The 23,659-nt window shown below is 37.5% G+C and overlaps 1 protein-coding gene across 10 annotated transcripts in view; it reads left to right on the top strand.

Annotated features, from left to right (window-relative positions):
• Positions 1 to 23,659, top strand: part of LOC135211019 (ATP-binding cassette sub-family C member 5-like) — an 818,851-nt gene that overhangs the window by 714,538 nt on the left and 80,654 nt on the right. For all 10 annotated transcript variants that reach the window (XM_064244042.1, XM_064244046.1, XM_064244047.1 and 7 more), the window contains 3 exons: positions 5,318 to 5,409; positions 6,452 to 6,636; positions 11,856 to 12,021. In XM_064244042.1, coding sequence (XP_064100112.1) covers positions 5,318 to 5,409; positions 6,452 to 6,636; positions 11,856 to 12,021 — 443 coding nt within the window. The remainder of the gene's footprint in view (positions 1 to 5,317; positions 5,410 to 6,451; positions 6,637 to 11,855; positions 12,022 to 23,659) is intronic.

Genomic DNA, 23,659 nt, shown 5'->3' on the forward strand with positions numbered 1-23,659 from the left:
TAAGTCTAGCACAGGCTTTGGGAATAGACGTAAAGTAAGATTCTGTTAAGTCTATTTGGAAACCCAACTGAAAGATTTTCTTTAAAGCCGATTTATTAGTAGTAATGGTGCTAGCTGCTAAGCCTTTTTCAAACAAGGATCTGAAAAAGGATATAGCAACTGTCATGGTTGTAGTGTCCGTTTCCTTCAGGAAGGATGCTAACTTTTTGACGGCCGAGTCATATCGTCTAATAGTTGATTCCCTTTTATCTGATTCTAGAAAAAGGATGTTCTGGGGATCAATGTTAGCATCTTTTTTAGCCGCAAACTTCATGAAGTCCATAAAGTTAGGGTCTTGAGAATTCCTGAGGAAGCGAACACAGTCCTCATTTGTACTGGTTGCGACAGCTTGGGGTTGGGAATCCGTTGAGGTCGGAGAACCAACTCCAGAAGCAGAGGATACCAGTTGCTCTTTGGCCAGTCTGGAGCAATCAGAGCCACTAGACCTTTGAAAGTCCTCAGCTTGCTCAGAACTTTCAAAAGAAGATTCACTGGAGGAAAGACACAGATTCTTTTCCATTGATTCCAATCTATCGACAGGGCGTCTGTGGCATAAGCCAGAGGGTCCAGGTTGGGGGCCACATAGCAAGGAAGTTTGTGGTTCGTCTGTGAGGCGAATAGATCTACTTGGAGACCTGGTACTCTCTGGCATATCCACTGGAACGACCTGTCGTCTAGAGACCATTCTGACTCCAGAGGGACTGACCGGGACAATGCGTCCGCTATAACGTTTCTTACCCCTGCCAAGTGGGTGGCAGATAGATGCCATTTGTGCTTGTTTGCTAGAGCAAAGATGGCTATCATGACATGATTCACGTGTTTGGATTTGGACCCTCCTCTGTTGATGCAGTGTACTACTACTGCACTGTCCAAAACTAATCTTAGGTGAGACTTCTTTGGGGGAAGGAGTCTCTTTAAGGTAAGAAACACTGCCATTGCTTCCAGCACATTTATGTGGAGCTGGCGGAACTGGGCGGACCAAGTCCCCTGAACTTGCCTGTATTGAGAATATCCTCCCCAACCGGACAGGGAGGCGTCCGTGTGAATTGTTAACGCTGGAGGAGGATATTGAAGGGGAACTGACTTGGCAAGATTCTTCACTTTTGTCCATGGACGGAGCTGGTTGCGAAGGATTTGTGGAATCACTGACAACTTGTCTCGAGATTTGGAGTTTGCTCTTGAACGCCAAACTCGATTTATATCTTTCAGTCTTGCTTTCAAAAGGACGTCCGTCACTGAGGCAAACTGAAGGGAACCTAGGATTCTTTCCTGGTTTCTCCTTGAAGCTTGTTTGTTTTTGAGAAATTGCCTCACTGACTTGGCTATTTCTTTCCTTTTGACCACCGGAATTGACAGATTGTGGGAGGATAAATCCCATTGGATGCCTAGCCACTGAAAACGAGTTTCCGGAGTGAATCTGGATTTCGTTTTGTTTATCTGGAACCCCAGGTGTTCCAGGAATTGAAGTACCTTCTTCGTGGCTTTGAGACATTCCTCGACTGTTGGTGCCCAGATCAACCAATCGTCGAGGTACGCTACTACCATTATCCCTTGTGATCTCAATTGCTGGACTACTACTTCCACTATTTTCGTGAATACCCTACATTCAGTCCAAAGGGCATCACTTTGAAAGAGAACGTCTGATTTCCTAGTTTGAAGCCTAGGAATGGGCGGAAGTTCCTTGCTATGGGGATATGATAGTATGCGTCTGTAAGATCGATAGAGGTGGTGACGGCCCCACGGGGAAGTAAGGTCCGCACCTGCGAGATGGTCAGCATTTTGAACTTGTTGCAACGAATCAAAGAGTTTAGCTTTGACAAGTCTAAGATTACCCTTCTTTTTTATGAGCCTTTCTTTGGCACGCTGAACAAGCGCCCTTGAAATTTTAGATGCTTGACTCTCGCCACAGCTCCTTTCTGAAGGAGTTCCTCCGCATAATCTGTCAACTCCTTTGATGGTACTTGATAGAATGATTTGTTTGGTGGGGGATCTTTGATCCAACTCCAACCTAATCCTTTGGACACAATGCTCTGTGCCCATTTGCTGAACCCCCACCTGTGACGGAAGAGGAACAGCCTCCCTCCTACCTGGGGAGTCTCACTGCTGCTGAGTGGGTTGACCTCCGCGCCCTCCTCTGAAGTGCTTGCCTCTTGCGGCTCTTCCTGAACCTCGCTGACGAAAGTTACCTCTCGCCCTGCTTCCCCTTGAGAACCTATTAAAGGCTGGGAATGCTTGGCTTTCATACATAGAGTTGAAAGCCGGCGAGACGGTGTATGAGGTCGAGGGCTGATTTTGAGGGGACAGCAGGAGGATGGGCTGGTTTTGCTTCGAAGTCGAAGGCTGACCATGTTGAGTAACTGGGACAGCCTGGACGAAGTGTTGCTGCTGCTGTTGCTTCTGGTATGGCTGGAATCTCCTATTAGTCTTTTTTAACTTCTTACCAGAAGCGGGTGGGTTCTCTTGCTTCCTTTTGGATGAGATACCCCATCTGACTCTAAGGCTCTGGTTAAGCCTTGAAGTCTCGTGATGTACCTCATTCACAGAAGCTTCTGGGAAGAGGTCCGCACCCCACATGTTGGAAGCAAGAAGCCTATTAGGTTCATGCCTAATAGTGGCTTCTTGCAACACATGCTTTTGACAGTTCCTCCTGGCAGTGAAAAAGTCGAAAGCATCAGCTTGTACCGACTGAAGCTGAGACTTCGCTAGGATCTTGAACAGTGGTTCCGTGGCGTACGAGAGGGCAGCCATCTCCGTGATGATTAGGGAGTTAAGTGACCTCCCAAATCTAGTTCGGGCATCAAATTCTGCCTGAATAAGGCTATCAGGCAGTCTAGGGAGCTTCTCACCAAACTGGTCCATAGCACAGTCCGGTTTCAGCTTCCCCACTGTGAAAGTAGCTGGTAGATTCTCCCACAGCTCGCCGAATGCAGGGAAGAGCGGAGATGTTGGTTCCGCTTCCCTTAGCTGCGGAATGGGTTCGTCCTTAAGTACAGCTTGAAGAGTCGTCTCCACCATCTTTGTTGCAAATGGGAGAGAAGCCTCCTCCTCTGTGGCAAAGATAGTGAAAGGGCTCTTGAAGGCCTGGAGTTTGGTATTTGTGCAATCCCAATCCTCCAGGCAATGAACCCACTCCCTCTGGGCATGATCCCTGCTGTACAAAACAGTCTCCCTAGAGATCTTGTCTTCTCTATTGAGAGCTGTTTGAGTCAGCCTGGCATACCCTATGAAAGGCTGAGTCAATCCGGGGGGGTAGAACTCGAAGTCCTCAATCCTTCTCGTTCCACACTCCGGAATAGAAATCATGCCATCCTTGAAGGGAGCATAAGCTGCCACCCTCCAAGGATTATTCATAGAGAAAGCCGGCAGGGATTCATAAGGTGGTAACTGGACTAAACCAGTACCTCCTACTGGAAAATTCGCTTGTGGAGCCTGATTCAGGCCAGCGAAACGGTCATCATGTTCTCTAACACGGTTAGAGAGGTCCTGAATCGACTGGCTGGACTCATTTAAAAACACTAAATAAATAAATAAATAAATACATCGTAAAAGAATAGAAGGGACACACGAGTAGGAGAGAAAGGAGCCCAGGAGGAGGCGAACTGATCCGAAGAACAGCCGACCACTCGGAGCCAGCCGTAGCCGATGAAGAGCAAAAGCTGGGATGCTGGGCGGTAGAATAACAGTATAGCCCTAGATACCAAACTAAGAGATAACAGGTAATAAGGTATGGGCTGTGTATCCTAATTCTAAAATACGATGTAATAAGAAGATGAACGCAAAATAAGAGCCCATAAAGGATAAGACGTCCCAGTATGGGAGACTGGGAAATCTTAACAACACGAGGCGACTCATGGCCGCCACGAGTCAACCAGGTGACCGTATATGACCTAAAAAACGGAAAATACTGGTCCCTGGAAGACCAAAATACGAAATCTTTACCTTTCGGGCACTTAACTTAACCGTGGCGATAGCAGCGCGTTCCATCGTAGAAAATAAGTTCACAAAAGCGAAAACAACACGAGAGAGAAAAATCACAACTGGCGTTGTTGAGCTAATGATAAAGGATGGCCACTAGAGGCGCTGCTCTCCGCTTGGCGTCAGTAGTAGTAGTAGTAGCGGGCGCATCACCCTTTGGTATCAGCTCTCTCAGGTGGGGGATTTTGTGATGGAAGGTCTAAATGGTAAATGGCTCGTGGTAGTGGTCTCACTCGCCCCTGTTACCATACCGACACTTCTTTTGTAGAGTGAGCGAGTCAGTTTTACTGACATTTTTCTTGATTTTATTTTTTCTCTGGTAATATTAGGTTATTTACCTAGAAATAATGAACTTAAGGATATTTCACAGGCCGACACGAGCTGAGCCCAGAAAATGTTTTGTTTATGCTTGCCCTGTTCTCATATAATGAGCTCGTCACAGTCGACCCTTGGTTTTCACGGTGGAAGTGTACCACAACCTTCCGTGAATACCTAAAATCTGTGAATACAGGCAGTCCCTGGTTACTGGTGGCCTCAGTTATCGGCGATCCGGTTTTATGGTGCTTGTCTAGCGCTGAATCATCGCTAAAATGTGCCAATTTCCAGTTATCGACACTAATAATAGAGTAGTATTGGCACTGATACATGCCTAACAGAGGTGCCAAAATTTGATTATCGATGGTGATAAGCACCGAAAATCTGTGGTCATCAGCGATTCTCGCTCATCATCAAACCCTCAGAACAGAACCCTTACTGATAACCGGGGACTGCCTGTAGTACTTAAAACCCTCCAAAAATGCTTAGAACTGCCTATTTTCATACTAGTTTAGATTAAAAAAAAAACTAAAAATGCTTATACCTTAGTATTATAATAGTTTAGCACAAAAAGTTCATTTAGTCATGAAATTGACTTGAAAATACAGTAGGCAAAATTTCCTAGAATAATTTGTATACTAAGTATAAGTTCTGTAGAGAAATCTGCGAATCCGGAACTGTGAATAGGCACGGATCAACTGTGCATGTATACGTAGTACGTAGTTTAATTAATTCATGCAGTACCATAAGGTGTAAATACATGGGTCACATCCATGTAGTGAAATGAATGTCATTTTATTAATTAGATTTGCCCACCATTTTCAAGTGGCTAAAGTCAGTTTGGTATTATTTGCTTCATAAGAATAGTTTTTACATGTTTTGTTGAAACTTTTTTTATAAAAAACTTGATATGAGTTGTGCCTTGTCCAAGTTTGTATGCATTGAAGGTCTAGCTTGGATAAGATACCAATTAAAGCTTGTATTTCAGGTTTATGCTATTATTTGATGAAAATTCATGTGTGTTCTTCCTCTTCAACTGTGCGATGCGATGGTTAGCTATTCGACTTGACATTTTGGCATGTAAGTTGAATGGCAGTCTTTGCAATGTTTAATGCTTTTTTTTAGATGCACATTTTTATGGAATGTTGTTCTTAATGGCATTTTATCAAGTAGTAAGTTGCAAAACAATATCTTCACATGTACAAACCATAGCATTTTAGAGACTAACACTTTGTACAAAGGGGTGAACCATTTAGTATTTAAACAAATTGTTCTTGTTAGGGTTTAGATGTCCTTACTTGAGTAAAATTTTCTGACTGTCCAACCACCTACCTATTCAGGTAAATCTTTAGTTCGTGATGACTGAGTTGTTTTCAATGCATATTCGCTGTGTTTGATGGGTCCTGAGTTATTCATATCCTTTCAAGAAAGTGCTCTCAGAATAGGTGCTGTGTAGATGGCGTGGAGTTGAATTCAGTAGTTTGTCTTGACTATAACAGTTAAGCCAACAAGAGATGCTTTGCAAAATAAATGCTTAAAAAGATATTTTCTTGAGCAATTAATCAATTGGCAAATGCACACACACAGTAAAATTCAGAGTTAGTACCTTCAGTTTACTGAAGTTACTATACCAGGAATCAAAAGGAAATTAGGGAGCACCCCATTTGAACACGCTAATCATCATATCTTTTCTTTATCAAGTGAAATTACATGTTTGAGATTCATATGAATAGCACAAATAGGCTACATTAAAGTTAATGGTTTGTGATGAAACAAATTTATTCTGGGTTTATTAAGTATAAATCATTACCTTATGGTAAGGTCCTCCCTCCTTCCATGTTTAGATGTTAGTGTCAAAAGAAACTTCTTACCAAATTGTAATGCTGTTAGAAGTTTTGAGGTGTGCCCTTTGAGGGTCGTCTCGATTATGCCCGTTGAAATAAGAACAATTTAGTGAATGATTAATTGGATGTCCCCTTTGTACTGAACTGATAGTCTCTAGTAAAACAGCAATTTGTATATATGGGTCAAAATTTGATTTCGAAAATTATTTCTCATATAAGACATTTATTTATCTTTTAGCTAGAATGATGAACCTTAGAGCTTTTTTTCTCTTTTTCAGTGTTAGTTACTGCTTGTACAGCATTTCTTTCTCTTTTGCTACGTGGTTATGTTGATGCAGCTTTTGCTGGTTTAGCCCTTGCTTATGCAGCACAGTTGAGTGGTATTTTCCAGTTTACTGTTAGGCTTAGCACAGAAACTGAAGCACGATTTACTTCTGTTCAAAGGATCAGCAATTATGCAAAGGTTAGTTCTATACATTTATCTGTTTTAATCTGTTGATGAGATCTTTTGATTAATCCATAAACTGTTAGATGAGATTGTGTCCCTCATAAATAAACCAGATTTCAAACTCCGGCTACTATTCCTTTGACATACCTTGTATTTTATACAACCATACTTCATTCCAATTTTCCTTAAAGTGCTTTTGAATCACAAAGTCCAAAAATTCAAGTACACTGATACCTCGTTTGTTGAACTTTTATGTCGAATGTTCCATTTTTCGAACAAGATTCTCGAGAAAATTTTTTATCGTTTATACTTCTACTCGACAGCTTACTGCATCCTACAAGAAAAACTGTATTAACTTGTTTCTTCCTTTACAATATATAATTTAATGATAACCATATTCATCAAAATAAATAAAAGAATAAAGCATTTCAATATGAAATTTAGCATAAAAGATGTACAAAATCATGCATCACTGCTTTGACGTCACACGCAGCTGATTTGAGACTGAACAAAACAGCTTTAATGTTGAGGAGAGAAGGAGAATTAAAATATTACTGTATGTATGTATGTATGTAAAAGCAATAACAATTCACATTAAAAAAGAGAATTTCACCATAAGTGTACATAATGATAAAATACCATGAAAACAATCAAATGTAATACAGAAACAATAAAACTATAAAAAAAAAGTCTTAATTGAGCCAGTGTTTGGTGCACTGAGTGAGACAGTATAGTTTAATGACAACCAAATTCAGCAAAGCTGCAAATGAAATAATAAAGCTTTTCACAATAAAATTTAGCATAAACAATGAAAAAATCATTCGTTGTTGTGGTGATGCACAGATAACTTGAGACAGAGGGAGGGAGCTTATATATTTTTTGAGGAATAATGTATGAATGATTTTAAGTCATCAGGCATAGTGATATTGTTGAGGAGATAAGGAGAAGAGACAGTAAAATCTTTACTATATGTAAAAAATTAGTTGTTTCACAATTCATTTAACATATTGATAAAACACAAAATCAAATCCAATACAGTAATAGAAAATAAAAAAAAAAAGTCTTACTTGAGCCAGTGTTTGGTGCGCTGAGTGAGAGGATAGAGAGGAAAGGTGAGGGAAGGGATGTTGGTTGATTATGAGTGGGGGATAGGTCTGCTGTCCATGGACTTATCAGCTGGGCTGGGATAATTATTTGCCTTATCAAGTGTCAATTCCTTTTTATGACTTTTCATCACTAAAAGTAACATGGCTCCATAATAAACACACTGGCGCCATGTTCAGCTTCTGTGTGCCTTCCATTGTTTGTTTAAACGACTTCCTTGTGAAAAGTTATTTAATCTCTTTCCTTTTCTTACTTGCATTCTTTACTTTTTACTTGTTTGCAAAATCCTCAAGTTTATTTTAAATTCTGCTGTTTGCCAGTATTAAGTTGATACATTGTGGCATAATTAATCTCTTTCTTGTACTTAAGATCCAAGTGTAAACACATCAACAATCATACTCTCTCTCTCAGACACCATCGGCATGCACTTATATGGATTCCTTTGATTATTGTTGTGAAATGTTAATAAAATTTCATTATCACCCTTTGCCTGCTGCAACCATTTCGGTTTCCTCAAATGTCTAATCCTTCGGGCCAGCCCTAGGAGAATTACCGTATATTTCGGCGTATAAGTCGACCGGAAGATAAGTCGACCCCCCAATTCTGAGTAAATTTTTATGATTTTAACTAATATCGGGTATATTAGTCGACCTATAAAATGTGAGGCCAACCGTACGCTCAAAATAAGCAGCAGGGTAAAACGTATCATATAAAATAACCTGAATGTTATTACGGTACATATGTTGCTCTACTTACCATAAGAAATACAGGTAATATACTCGGTATATTAACAAATCTGTGTAATATATAAAAGATGAATACCGGCAAATATGATTAGAAATGACGAAACGGAAGATACGTTACTCGAGTGTAATGTAAACAAACAAAGCGCTAACTAACGCTGCATAACAGCCTACGTATGTATGTATGTAAAAACTGTCACTCAAGTTAATGTTTTGATTGGGTTGTTAAAACGACGTGCCGGTATTTTATTATTATGTTGGAATATTCCTTGACCATTGGTTCTTCTATGGCATAAACAGGCTCATTTGAGGGAAAACGAACCTGCAGTTGATTCACCAGATTCAAACTGGGATCATTATGATGAAACCGTGAATGATAATTTGTCTGATTAATTGTTTAATTCAAGTGACGATGACTCAAGTAATTTTGAAGGATTTTAAATACATATTTACTATTAAATACAATTTTTCTATTTTATTTAAAGTGATAAAGATTTCATACCATAAAATGTTTTTGAACAATACAAAACTGTCAGAGTGAACGCATCCTTCTCAATTACTGTACTACAAATAGCTACGCAATGTTTACACTTGCTGTGCGATTGGGGTTTCTTCAAGTTACTTTGATTTGTTTAATTTTATTTAAGGTAATGGATGTTCTAATGTATTATCATTGTCGTATTACAGTGTGAAATGTTTTTAATACTGGTATTTACATACATAGTTACCTCAACAAGGCTGTCATTGTTATTAGCCAACTGTAAAGCCTGGATTCCTGTACCGATATGCCAAAATTATAAAGATTCACTTTTTGTTACCGGTAGATAAGTTGACCCCCTAATTTTGGCATGATTTTTTGGGGCTAAAGGGTCGACTTATACTCCGAAATATACGGTATTATTAACTCAGTGGTCTGGTTAAACTAAATTAAAAAAAAAAAAAAAATCTCAAATGGTTCTCGTCTCTCCTCCCTCCATCCCAGCCGGCTGTGCGCCATTTTCACCAAACAGTTCATAAATCTTACACAGAAATATATTTTTTCTTAACTTAACTTTTGAATACTCTTAATTTAACTTCTGAACAGATTAATCATAGAAAAAAATTGAAAAGGGGACTTTTTGGGTTGGCTGGAATGAATTATTCCGATTCCATTTTTTTCTTATGGGGATATTTGTTTCATATTTTGTACAAATTACATTTTGACCAGCCTTCAAAAACATTAAGTTCGAAGTGTGAGGTACTACTGTAAAATTTTAAGATTCCGGAAGACTGTTTAGTTATGAAAATACTGTACAATATAGGTACACAATCCTTTATCCAAAATCCTCAGGGCTAGATGTGTTTGGGTTTTTGAAATTTTTCAGATTTCAAATGTGGGGTCAGGAGTATAATCAGATATCACTATTGCAGCAAAAACATATTTTTGTCTACATATTTTTTTTTAATTTTAGTTATGTATTCATTATATGTAGCTTATTTATGTTTATGTTAATTTATTGTTAAATGAATTGGATAATTAAGATCATCAATAATAGAATAGTGGGACAATTAGACCATATGGTCACTAACTTATTTTGTTTTCAACAAATACTTTCTGCAAAACACAAAAACATCCATGGTCAAAATAATTGCTACTCAGCTTGTGAATTTTAATGATAAGTAAGACTTTAAAATACATTTCATCACATCGGTCTTGGAGAAAGTTGTTCTTTATTGTCGCTAATGTTGTCTTCAGTTTTCAGTCGTACATTTGAGGACAGTCCAGGAACAGGATTTGCAAGTGATGACACAAGTATGACATACTGTGTTGGATTTTTCATACCACTATATTAAAGTTAAACTGTTGTTAAATCCTTGCTTTCATGAAGAAATTATTGTATAAAGTATTAAGTAATTTTTACCATCAGCAGTCAAATATCACGATCATGGCAGCATTCAAAGTTAGTGCCATACTCATAATTTGTGACAGAAATATGTCTTTAAATAGAACAGAAGTAGAGGGCTGTCATTGGCTAACAGATATCCCTGGCAACCACTCAGCCAGTCAGGTTTTAGCTGTATTCAGTCTGAGGAAGTACGTTTTGATCATGTAAAGCTGACGATGATATAATGGTGACGTAAGTGCATGTGTTTTGAGTACAGTCTGTAACTTTAAATAGTGTGTGTATTTTACTGATGACACGAAGAATAGATTCATTCTTATCATTTTGAGTCCAAAAGTGTTTCTTCAGAGATTTATCGATAATGAAATAATTTATTTTTTGCTTTAGAAGATACTTACTAACTGTGCATTGATATACCTTCAAAACAAAGTCTGTGTCTTTAATTTCTTGAGGAATGTTAATCAATTTCTGTTTACCTACTGGTCGTCACACCCTTTATAGTCCATGTGACTGATAACAACAATTTTTTTTTTTTTTCGTCTTCCAAAGATGCATTGCCTGTACCACTATACATTTTTTCTTTAATTATGAACACATGCACATACACAGCGTGTGCATATGTGCTAATAGTACCTATTGGTTAAAGAGACTCAAATTAGCAGAGAGAGAGAAAGAGAGATAGCTCGGCAGATGTACAATTATTTTATTATCTTGCGATTTTTTTATAATCTTGGGATTTTTTAAGGTCAGTTCTTGGGATTTCATAAGAAAAAGGATTTGAGTACCAGCGCACACCCAAATGACTCAGGCCAGCCATTAGCATGCCAAACCACTAACCTTTTGAATTGACACTACTCTCCAAAAAATGTTTTCTGTCTTTAGAGCTTTCTGGTTTTTAGAATTTTGGATAAAGGATTGTGTACTTGTATTTTTTAATTTTGTTAGTTGTTTGTAGATTAGGACTTCAACATATAACATTAATTTCCCCCATTAAAATTCTCACTCATATCTAGTACAACCAGTCCCCGGATATTGGCAGTGATCTGGTTTTATGGCACTTGTAAGCGATTTTCAGTGCCGAAACATGCCAATTTTCGGTTATCAGTGCTGATAATAGAGTACGTATTGGTGCTGATACATACCTAACAGATACAGTTAACCTGCTATTGGTGCCAAAACACAGTTATCGGCATCAGGAAGCCCCGAAAATTGCTGATTTTCAGTTATGTGTAATTTTCGCTTATCAAGTGGTCGGAACGGAGCCCCCTCTTGATAACCAGGGGCTGCCTGTATTTAATTCTGTTTCTCTTTTCTTATTGTATGCGATATTTATTTGCAACAGAAATGGATATGTGGGTTTGCAATCATAAGGCAGACTTGCAAAGAATAAAATCATTGATATCCATTTATTTATTGAATGTACTCATGAGAGGGAAAGAGTGAGAGAGCGAGTTAATAATCTGAATTTTATTTTTGTTCTGTCATTACTCTTTCATATTTGCAGGGGTTAGTATCGGAAGCTCCATCCATCATAGAATCAAAGCAACCAGATAAAGCATGGCCAAAGTATGGCCGCATAAGTTTCCGCAAGGTACAAATGAAATACAGGCCAGAAACACCTCTTGTCTTGAATGATGTTACTTTTGATATTGACTCGATGGAAAATATAGGTAAGAACAGAAGTCAGTGGTAATGATATTGTAGGTTCTAATTCTAATCCAGTCATTTTTATTTACAACTTAATGGTTTGTAGAGAATTTTTGGGTATGATGTTAGTTCACGTTAGTCGAAAAATTTCAGAGGTATACATACCCTATTAGTTTTTTTTTTATTTTTCATGTAAGTACTTTTTGGTATGAGTTCTTTTGTCAAGTTTATGTATTTTTCTCAATTTCCAGAGTTATTGAAATAATTGAAAATTAGAATAAGGACAACTTTTTATTTAAGAAGTTGGGCAAATTAATTTGCAGATTTGTTCAGTTTGTAATTAAAACAGTGCAGTAACAGAAATAATGATGTTATCTTGGAATATTAAAGAATTCTTCATATCCAATCAAATACCCTGGGTGTATCATATAGAAAATATTTAATCATTTGCATGACTATAGTAATATAGCAAAACTTTGCCATAACCTTGATGACGCCCAGTCTACCATATTCATGAATAAGTAATATCCATGGAGTATAAAGACTGAATGATTAGACATCATAACTTCACATGTAGCCCTGCGAACACATTTTTCCCTAAAATATACCCATATATATTATTGAGTAGAACTGAAGTGAGCAAAATTATGAAGTTTATCACCACATTAAGCAACCTGCTTTATTATTCTATTTAGTGTTACAATGCTCAGATGATTAGTAGGCTATTGTGTAGTAAATACAATTCAGCAGTTTAAACTAAAAATCCAGAGATAAAAATAAATGATTACATACAGTATTGAACTGTATGTAAGGATGAGGAGCTTCTTATCTATGCAAGTATAGTATACTCTTTATTGTTATTTTTATTTTTGGTCTATCACAGTCATCCTATTCGACTGGGTGGTTTGTTATAGTGTGGGGGGGGAGGTTTCTGGGTTGCATCCTGCCTCCTTAGGAGTCCATCACTTTTCTTATTATGTGCGCTGTGTCCAGGAGCACACTTTTCTGCATGAGTCCTGGAGTTACTTTAGCATCTAATTTTTTCAAGTTCCTTTTCAGGGATCTTGGGATCGTGCCTAGTGTCCCTATGATATGGGTGCAATTTTCACTGGCATATCCCATATCCTTATTTCTATTTCAGGTCTTGATACTTTTCAATGTTTTCTCTTTCTTTCTCCTCTACTCTGTTGTCCTATGGTATTGCGACATCAATGAGTGGTACTTTCTTCTTGATTCTGTCCGTCTAGGTCACATCTGGTCTATTTGCACATATACAGGGGAACCTTGGTTTTCATACATTATCCATTCCGGAACCTCCCACGAAATCCGAAAAGTACAAAAACTGAAACAGTAATTCCCATAAGGAGTAATGTAAATGTGTAAGTGTTTACATAATAAAAATATGGAATGTTAGTCCATATATATAAAAGACTAAAACTAAAGAGGTCAACCAGATTGCTTGCAGGAATGTGATCAGACTAGAGACGCTAAAGATGACGTATACAATAAAAGTAGGCTAAGATAACATGCCGTCACCTGTAGTCATTCATTTGTTTATAAACTCTAGTCCAAGCTCCCTGCTTGAGACAACTACCGCAACCTATAATTCAACGGCCTACGTGATCTGTAGCGTGTCTCATTTTGATTGTGTGTTCGTATGTAACTATGTCATTTGATTGTATGTTCATATGTTCGAGCTACTATCTGCTTCCTTCATAACTTGTAACAGAGATGGTAGACGGGCAGAATAGAGTTAGCTATCGTCATTAGAAGACCTGTATCTCTGTACCTAAGCTTTATCATGTAGAGAGAATAGAATTAGCCATCATCATTGGCAGAAGCGATCAAGCTATCGTCATTAGAAGACTTGTACAATCATACCTGATCTTCACCATGTAAAACTTCAGAAGAATATATATATTTTTATACTTCGTGTTTTCTACAAGAACCTCCTCACCGAATCATCATGAGTTTAACACATCGTCGTCATAAACAAGAAGATAATACCGACTTCGTAAGTGATCTACAAACCCCAAGACACTCCATAAAATATGGAAGTGCAATACCAACCGACTTAGCGTAAGATTATTGCAAGTCTAACATTACCTCATAGGGCGCCTTATTATACAAGGCAACAGCCCTAAAAGTGGTGGCAGTGGACCAGAAGAACTCTACAACTTCTCCGAAGAAAAATCAGAATAATGAAGTATCATATAAGAACTCTTCAACGACGACGAAAGCAGCAGATTCTTCAAGCAACCTAGTATCATCGTTTAGTGAATAACTTCAAGAAACAAAACCAACGTGTCCTTTTCCTATGGCAATGCAAGCTTCGTCTCTCATTAGAATCATTCAAGAAAACATCGTTAGTGAGCGTTTCCGGCACTTCAAGAAACAAACCGAACGTGTCTGCAGCATCGGATCTTTCAAGGGCTCGAATCATCGAAACAACGCGCACGGGGGAAACTGAAGCCAAACCAGGTCATCCGCTAAATAGAGAAGGAGGACCAAGGCCGTGTGTCGTTATCGGAACACCGTGACTTCCCACAAAAGCAACCTAAGTACAATTTTTTATTCATTTGGAGTAACTTTGAGTGTTTCCTTTGCAGGTTGAATTTCGTTATTCCTGTGGCTGAAGTTACGAGACATTCTTAATCTTACTTTTTTACAGAAATTATCTACATCATTGAGATTTCACTACTGCGAGTTTTTTATCTTTGAGTGTCTGTTTCCAGAAGTTCTACTGAAATATCATAATCATATACTATGTTAATTTTATCATTTTGGGTGATTATTAATCCCTTACGTAACAAATCATATTAAACAGTGAATATGCGTTTACGCAGTGGACGTCTGTACTTATACAGATGCATGGATAGGGTCGTTAAGCACCGTAGTGATTAGAAAACACACAAAAAACAAGTGGAACACCCGTACAAATCTATATAAATTAGAGGTAACACTATTTCGGGTCATGACAATAAATGCTCCTTTGCAAAGTCCCGATCGCAGTTTTAGCCTTGAGTTTTTTTAGTTATATAAAATATCGAACCTCAATGACTCAACTTAACTTTAAAAATATGGCTGGATTGCAAGGAATAACATGTCTGTAAAAAACTTTCATCAGGCTAAATGCGCTGACCAGGATCCCTCACTATTTCAAATTTTAGCAAAGAATGAAGTGCAAACAGTTAATATTGAATGCAGTAGAGATAACTTGTCTTAATAGTAATCGCTCAGTTCCTAATAGTTCGTCATTCATTGCTTTATACGTAACCAGCAAAATAATGCTAGAAACACACAATACGTTGCCGATGGTAATAAAGAGAAGGATCCTAATTATTACAAAAAAAAGAAATAGAAACAGTAGCCCTTTCAGAATCAAACAAGCAAACTCGGTTACTGTGTCACCTAGTCAAGCGGTCAAGGTCAGTTAAATCTGCCGAGTGTTCAAAGCATAGCAAATTCCACACAATAAGCGACTCTAGCAGAGTGGGGAAAAGCGATGTTGGATCTTACATGCCAATATCTTTTTGAATTAAAAAGGATTTTTCCTATGAATCACACGACCGTATCAAGTAATCAGAGCAGGTTCTAGTAATTTTAATACAATAAGTTATTATAAGTAGTGGTGGATTAAGCCCAACTGTACGCGCCGTAAAAATTAGAATATCTTGTTTTATTTCTTTAGTACACGTAATATCCTGTATTTACGGACTCACCGTCTGTTATTCGAACTTCCCTAATGAGAAGTCCGGATAAGCGAGCGCTTACAGATACCTCTATAGTTATAAAAAACATTGATCTGTATCTAGTGTAATTGTAAGATCCATCTAGGGGTATACAAAATATTATCTTACATCCTGCAAAATAAGGCGTGTTTATCAAAGGAAAATCCTATAAACCTTCAAACATATTAAAATCCGTTTGAACAAAAAGAGACAGTTAATCAAATAATAACTTATATAGAAGAACAAATCATTTGTCTCATAAATCGTAACATTGTTCAAATGACCCAACAGAATTCTCCCACAACCACAGTCGCAGTTTGCACGCAAAATCTCGAGAATCATGCACCCTCGAATGTTTAGTGCGTGTAAAAAGACTTTGCTGGGAAATGAAATTTTAATCCTTCCCGACACTCTGAAATATAACGATTTCCGCGAACAAAGCCCTAGACACGGTTGACTAGCAGCAACAAGTTAAATCTAGTGATCCACAAACGTATACATATCGTGGATACGGAAGTTATAAATATCGCATTTTTTATTGTTGCTAATTTTTAATCCCGCCCAACCAGTCGTAGATGAATCTCTCTGATAATCTATCTAAAGTAATATCCGTAAAGTCATTCAAGCAGAGGTGATTCAGCAGAAATTTTTTTTATCTTTTACCTGAATACCAGGAAGTTTCTCCACTGGCGAGTGATCTCTGGAAAAAACGGATGTAATTTAACACAAAACACGGTCTAAGGACAAACATAAAGCTATTTACGTACCTTCGTATAGATTCTCAATGAAATTTCAAAATAGAGATAAATGACGAAGTTGAAAAATGTTAGTAATAGGAGTCATTAGGAAATCAAATAGCCCATATAATTTTTCCCTCAAACGTCATGCCATAAAAGATCGGACTTGGCGTATCTGCGTAGATTTCTGTCGCTTAAACAAGGAAACGACTCCCGATAGTTTCCAGTGCCATGTACCGACGACATCTTATCTCTGTTAGGTTAGAATAAATTTTTTTCACCAACTTGGACTTACTTAAATGCTTTTACCAGATACCATTACCTAAGTGATTGTACCTCATACACCGTTTTCAGCACCTTCAGGGGACATTATCAATTTTTACGTATGCCTCCGGCTTACGCTGCGCCCCAATTACAATATAGTGTTTGGAGACTTTTAGGGGATACCCTACATGCCTATTGGTTGGTCTTGTAATCTTTTCTGATACCTTAGAAGTACATTCATATAAACTAGAGCTAGTGCTACAGAGACAAAGACAAATAATCTCAGAGTAAAATATCTAAATGGGAGTTTTTAAAAACCGAACATGTTTATCTAGGTTTTATGTGTCTAGTCAAGGTCTTAAAGTAGTCCATGGTAAGGTGTCGGCTATTCATAACTTCCGGTACCTATTAACGTAAAAGGGGGATACAGCACTTTTGCGCTGTAGTGGGTATTACAATCGTATGTAAATATGTAACTCTTCAATCATGACAGCTCCTTTAACAGATCTTACGAAGAAGAGCGTAGATTTATTATGGTCTAAAAAGCATCAACAGGCGTTCGATATATTAAGAGCAGAATAATGCAGCTCACCTAACTTAAAAATCCCTGATTTGAATAAGGAATTTTTTTTTATTGCAACAGACGCCTCAGACCAAGGGGTAAGAGGGGTACTACTTCAGTAATATGATAAACAGTTCTTTCCTATAGCTTTTTATTCACGTAAACTAAAGCCCTCTGAAAGTAAATATACAGTAATAGGCAAGGAAGGGCTAGGTATCTTTAACTCACTAGTACATTTTAAATTCATAATCTATGGCTATCCTGATAAAGTCCTTACTGAACATGAGTCCTTTACCGAGTTTTTCAAAGGCTTTAATCATAGTCCAAAAGGAACTCGGTGACAAATGCTCATTCAGGTCTTTGGAGCCAAGATAAGATATCTACCTGGGAAAGCAATTATCATAGCTGACGCATTATCCCGCAATCCCGCACCATACTGCAAAGAACCATTAATTGGACTAAAAGATATAGAAACATCCGTGCCATTGTTAAAACCGTATCTAAACAAGAAAATTCCTTAACCCAAGAGATCGCGAGCATTGAATATCTGGGTCGGAGCGCAGAACTGTTACAACTGAACGAAGCAAGAGTCAGCAGCGATAAGCAAACAATAAACACTTCGAACGGAAACAGAGTCAGCAGCAATAAACACCAAACAATAAACACTTCGAACGGAAACAGGGTCAGCGGCTAAGCAAAAACAATAAGCACTTCGAGCAGAAACCCTAAAGCAAAAGTATATTTAAAGTATGTGTATCAGAATAATGTAATCAAATGTAATATTATATGTAGGTCTGTGACGAGGAAAACCCGAAGAACACAGCAGATGACTAACGACCAGGTAGTAGTAATAATCTCTTTCATACCAATCGTCATAAACTGGTTGCATTCCGTCATTTAGGGTTCCCTACTATGTCACAGAAAGCCAAATCACTATTTTACTGACCTACGATGCTTACAGATATAAAAAGCACCTAACTAATTGTAACACGTGTCATGAAAACAAGGGATACACTAAGACACCTGTCAGTTTAAGAGCCTATCCTGTGCCAAATCAATCCTTGAAAGAATATACGTAGAATTATTAACAGAATTACGAGTCTGACAGAGGGAATAAACACTTCTTAGTGTTAATAGTTCCTTGACACGTTATATAGAATTAATAGCACTAAGTAAGTGTTTACTTAATAAAAATATGGAATGTTAGTCCATATATATAAAAGACTAAAACTAAAGAGGTCAACCAGATTGCTTGCAGGAATGTGATCAGACTAGAGACGCTAAAGATGACGTATACAATAAAAGTAGGCTAAGATAACATGCCGTCACCTGTAGTCATTCATTTGTTTATAAACTCTAGTCCAAGCTTCCTGCTTGAGACAACTACCGCGACCTATAATTCAACGGCCTACGTGATCTGTAGTGTGTCTCATTTTGATTGTGTGTTCGTATGTAACTTATGTCATCTGATTGTATGTTCATATGTTCGAGCTACTATCTGCTTCCTTCATAACTTGTAACAGAGATGGTAGACGGGCAGAATAGAGTTAGCTATCGTCATTAGAAGACCTGTATCTCTTTACCTAAGCTTTATCATGTAGAGAGAATAGAATTAGCCATCATCATTGGCAGAAGCGATCAAGCTATCGTCATTAGAAGACTTGTACAATCATACCTGATCTTCACCATGTAAAACTTCAGAAGAATATATATATTTTTATACTTCGTGTTTTCTACAAGAACCTCCTCACCGAATCATCATGAGTTTAACACATCGTCGTCATAAACAAGAAGATAATACCGACTTCGTAAGTGATCTACAAACCCCAAGACACTCCATAAAATATGGAAGTGCAATACCAACCGACTTAGCGTAAGATTATCGCAAGTCTAACATTACCTCATAGGGCGCCTTATTATACAAGGCAACAGCCCTAAAAAATGCAATTAATATGGTCCAGACCCACAAAAATATTATAAAAATATATATTTTATAGGGAATAAACACAGTTTTACATACAGAAAACAATGAGAAATAAATATAAGTGACTAATGAAATGAACACTTAACATCACAATTACTTTTATGGAAAACACTTTTTAGCATATGGAAGACAGAGAGGAGGGGAGAGGGAGGAGGAGAGGTTATTGTTTGGAAGGAGACTTCTGGTATCAAGGACCTGTCTGGGGTTACTTCTCTTTGTTTTTTACTGGTACTATCTGAGGTTCCTTCCCCTCTTCATTTTTACTGGCACTAGGACCAGCTTGAGAGTTACTAGACCCTTGTTTCACAACAAAACTGTCCAGAGACATTTGTTTCTAGCATGTCTTTAAAATTTGCCTAAAGTTACATCATTCCACTTTTGCAAACATATTCTTAATCCCTGAAGTAAGCACATTATGTATGCCCATTTGCTTTCTGAATTTTTCAAACCAGAATCTGCTCACCTTAAATTCACTAACAGCTGTGTTTGTTGTAGGCATTTTCTCACCAAGATCATCATGCAACTTCCTCCAACACTTTGCTGATTTCTTTCTTAAATTCTATAGTGTTTTTCACCTTTTTTACAGAAAAGCATTGGAACTTTCTATGGCCCTATGATGGCTTATTTAGCAGTTGCTTTCAAATAAAAAATCACAAAAAGCAAAAAAACAACGAACACAAAAGCAGAAATGGGTCACGAAAGAAAGATGGGATGCCTTGTTTGGACGTTCGATGTGGAGCCCAGTCATGCGCTGGTCCCCGGATAGAGTGTTTCCGATTGTATGAAAACCGAGGAAACATACGATAACCGAGACAGAATTTTGTAGAAAAGTCTATGAAAACCGAAATGTATGAAAAGAGGTGTACGAAAACCGAGGTTTGACTGTATCCTCCTATCTGTTCTGATACCATAGTTCCAGAGGATCTTTACCTGATAGTTTTCTGTCAATTTATTATTATTATTACGTATTATTATTACATATGATTATTATTTTGTGTCTTATCACAGTTATCCTATTCAACTGGGTGGTTTTTATAGTGTGGGGCACTGGGTTGCATGCTGCCTCCTTAGGAGTCCATCACTTTTCTCACTATGTGCACTGTTTCTAAGAGCGCACTCTTCTGCGTGAGTCCTGGAGCTACTTCAGCATTTAGTTTTTCCAGGCTCCTTTTTAGGGGTCTTGAGTTTGTGCCTAGTGTTCCTATGATTATGGGTATAATTTCCACTGGCATATCCCATATCTTTCTTATTTCTATTTTCAGATCTTTATACTTATCAGATTTTTCTCTCTCTCTTCTATTATGGTATCCCATTGTATTGTGACATCAGTGAGTAAAACTTACTAATTGATTTTATCAGTCAACGTCACGTCTGGTCTATTGGAACATATCTGTTCTGATACCATAGCCCTAGAGATCTTTGCTTGATCGTTTTCTATCGATCCCTCAGGTTGGTGTTCGTACCACTTTTTACTGCAAGGTAGCTGGTTTTTCGTGCTCAGACTCTAGTGGAGGGCTTTTTCTACTGAATCATGCCTCTTTTTGTACTGGCTCTGTGCAAGTGCCAGACATTTGCTTGCTATGTGGTTTGTGGTCTCGTTTTTCATATACTAATTGCATATGGGTGAGATGTTCTTCCCATCTATTGTTCCTTCTTGAGTTCTCCCCTCTGTAGCCATTGCCATGTTTCATCTCTGGCCAGTTCTTTTAGTCTGTCTCATGTGCTGTCCTTACATTGGTTTTGTTGTGCTATTCCTTTGTTCTATTTGTCATTCTCCTGTCTCTGTATATTTCAGGGTCTTTGTCTACTTTTATCAATCCTTCTTCCCATGCACTCCTCAGCCACTCATCTTCAGAGGTTTTCGGATATTGCCCCAGTGCTCTGCTTTCAATGTTGATGCAGTCCTCTATGCTTAGTAACCCTCTCCCTCCTTCCTTTCATGTTATGTATAGTCTATTTGTATTTGCTCTTAGGTATAGTGCTTTGTGTATTGTCATGTGTTTCCTAGTTTTCTGGTCTATGCTGCAGAGTTCAGCCTTCGTCCACTCCACTACTCCTGAGCTGTATCTGATTACTGGTACTGTCCATGTGTTTATGGCTGTCATCATATTTCCGGCAGTGAGTTTTGACTTTAGTATCACCGTAAGTCTCTGCATATATATATTCTTTCCTGATCGTGTCCTTCATCACTTGGTGTTTTATCCTCTCCTATTATTCCCAGGTTTTTGTATCTTGTCTTATCAATGTGTTAGATGCTATTCCCATCTGGTAGCTTTATCTCTTCAGTCCTTGTTACTTTGCCTTTTTGTGTGTTGACCAAGTGACCAAGGCACATTTTTCTATTCCAAACTCCATCCTGATGTTGCCAGACACAATTATTATTATTATATTATTAATATTATTTCCAAGAAATTCACACTATTGTGGTAAACTGATAACAATCCAAAATTGTTAATAAATTGTCTTAATTTATTTACTTCAGCTTTTGCCTTGCCTATGATCTCAACTTTTGAGTGGAGTGAGGCTCTACTCCAAAGGCGAGACTGTTGGTTAAGTTGCCCTGGTCATCATTATCTTGTGATATTTTGGTGGAAGTGATCTCCCTGATCTGTAGGTCTGAGAGTTTCTTTGATGGTAACATCAAACAGATGCTGATGTCATCATTGTTGAGCAGTGTGGCAGCAACAAAGGCTTTAAATTATCCATACATAAGACACATGCAGTTGTGTTTTATGAAAATAAAAAGTGGAAAAAAGTTGAAGAAGTAGATTTAAAAATCAGAAATCATAGTAGTATACTAACGGGGCTAACTACAAAATTTTAGGATTAGTATTTGATACTCACCTGAGTGAAAGCTTACATATATAATATACATGAAGTCAAAATGTAAAAGAGCACTAAATCTAATTAAAAAAGTATCAAACACTACTTGGGGGCAGCTAGTCATACCCTTACTATTCTGTATAAAGCAACAGTGCTTGAGGATGCAAAGTATGTACATGTATGGCTCAGCATCGGCTGCAGCTCTGAAGATGTTAGATCCTGTTCACAATGAAGGCCTGAGAATATGCTCAGGAGCCTCTAGACCATCACCAAAATTATCTTTACAAGTTGAATGTGGTGAACTACCTCCAGTATCAATGAAAAGTGCTCTAAGAATTCAGACTGGTGATTCATCAACAAAAAAATTACCTTTATATCAAGATGTTTATTTATAAATAACCATCCACCACCTTTCCCAATGAGAGCTAGAAAATGGAGTTGCTGGATATAAGTAGTATACAAATGTCTTTAATAGTAAACTCACCTCCTCCTTAGATAATAAAAGGAGACTTTGCACACACCTGCAATATTTATCAAAAAGTTACTCATATACACCAGAACACCATAGACAGCATACAATAGAGCATAGAAGCCAAAAAGGTCCATATTATGCAATATATACAGATGTATCTAAATCGGAGCACTGGGTGGAATATATTGAAGTGTCCCAAGACTAAACCTATCAGTTCTCTCTTCCCACATAACTCAATATTTACAACTGAGTTATGTGCAATAACAATAGCCGTAAAAAAATCAAAGAAGACTCATTTAATAATTTTGTGGTTTATAGCAACTCCAGAAGTGCTATAAGAAGTCATTCAAAGTTACAATAAAAAAATAATATTGGAAAACAGTAAGTTTTCACTCCACAAGTTTTATAATAATGGAAAAATATTGAAATATGTTGGATCCCTGCCCATGTAGGGATAAAAGGAAATTAAGAGGCTGATAAAGCAGCTAAATAAGCATTCCACATGCTAAGAGCAAATGTGAACATCCCTATTAGTGATTATATAAAGTATATAAAAACAATCATTGTAAATAAATGGCAAAATGTATGGAATGAAGAACCAGAAAATAATAAATTAAATAAAACCAGATATTAGAAAATGAAGTTCATTATTTCAGAAAGATAGACATGAGCAAGAAATTCTGACTCATCTCCAAATAGGCCATACTCATGTGACACATGGACACTTTCGTGAGCAGCCCACATGGCCCATCTCCTGAGTGCTCAGAGTGCAAGGTGATGATAACGGTCAGACATGTGCTATGTGAGTGTCTAAGTATAACCAACAGTGATTGTCAACTTTTGGAGATGAATCAGTGAAAGAAATTTTGTCAAAATCTTCTGCATTTTCAGTCCTTCCAATGTTTATGTTTATGAAGAGGTGTAAGTTAGCTGATAAAATATAAATACATATGCATATAAGTAAATAATTAAAATACAAAAATCCTTAGGTTATTTAATGAATTTAAATGAAAACATTTTTAAATGTTAACGTATTCGGATTTTTGTTATGTATGTATGGATATGTGAGTAAAATGTATTTATTGAGT

Source organism: Macrobrachium nipponense, chromosome 4 (assembly GCF_015104395.2).
Source record: "Macrobrachium nipponense isolate FS-2020 chromosome 4, ASM1510439v2, whole genome shotgun sequence".
Lineage (NCBI taxonomy): Eukaryota > Metazoa > Arthropoda > Malacostraca > Decapoda > Palaemonidae > Macrobrachium > Macrobrachium nipponense.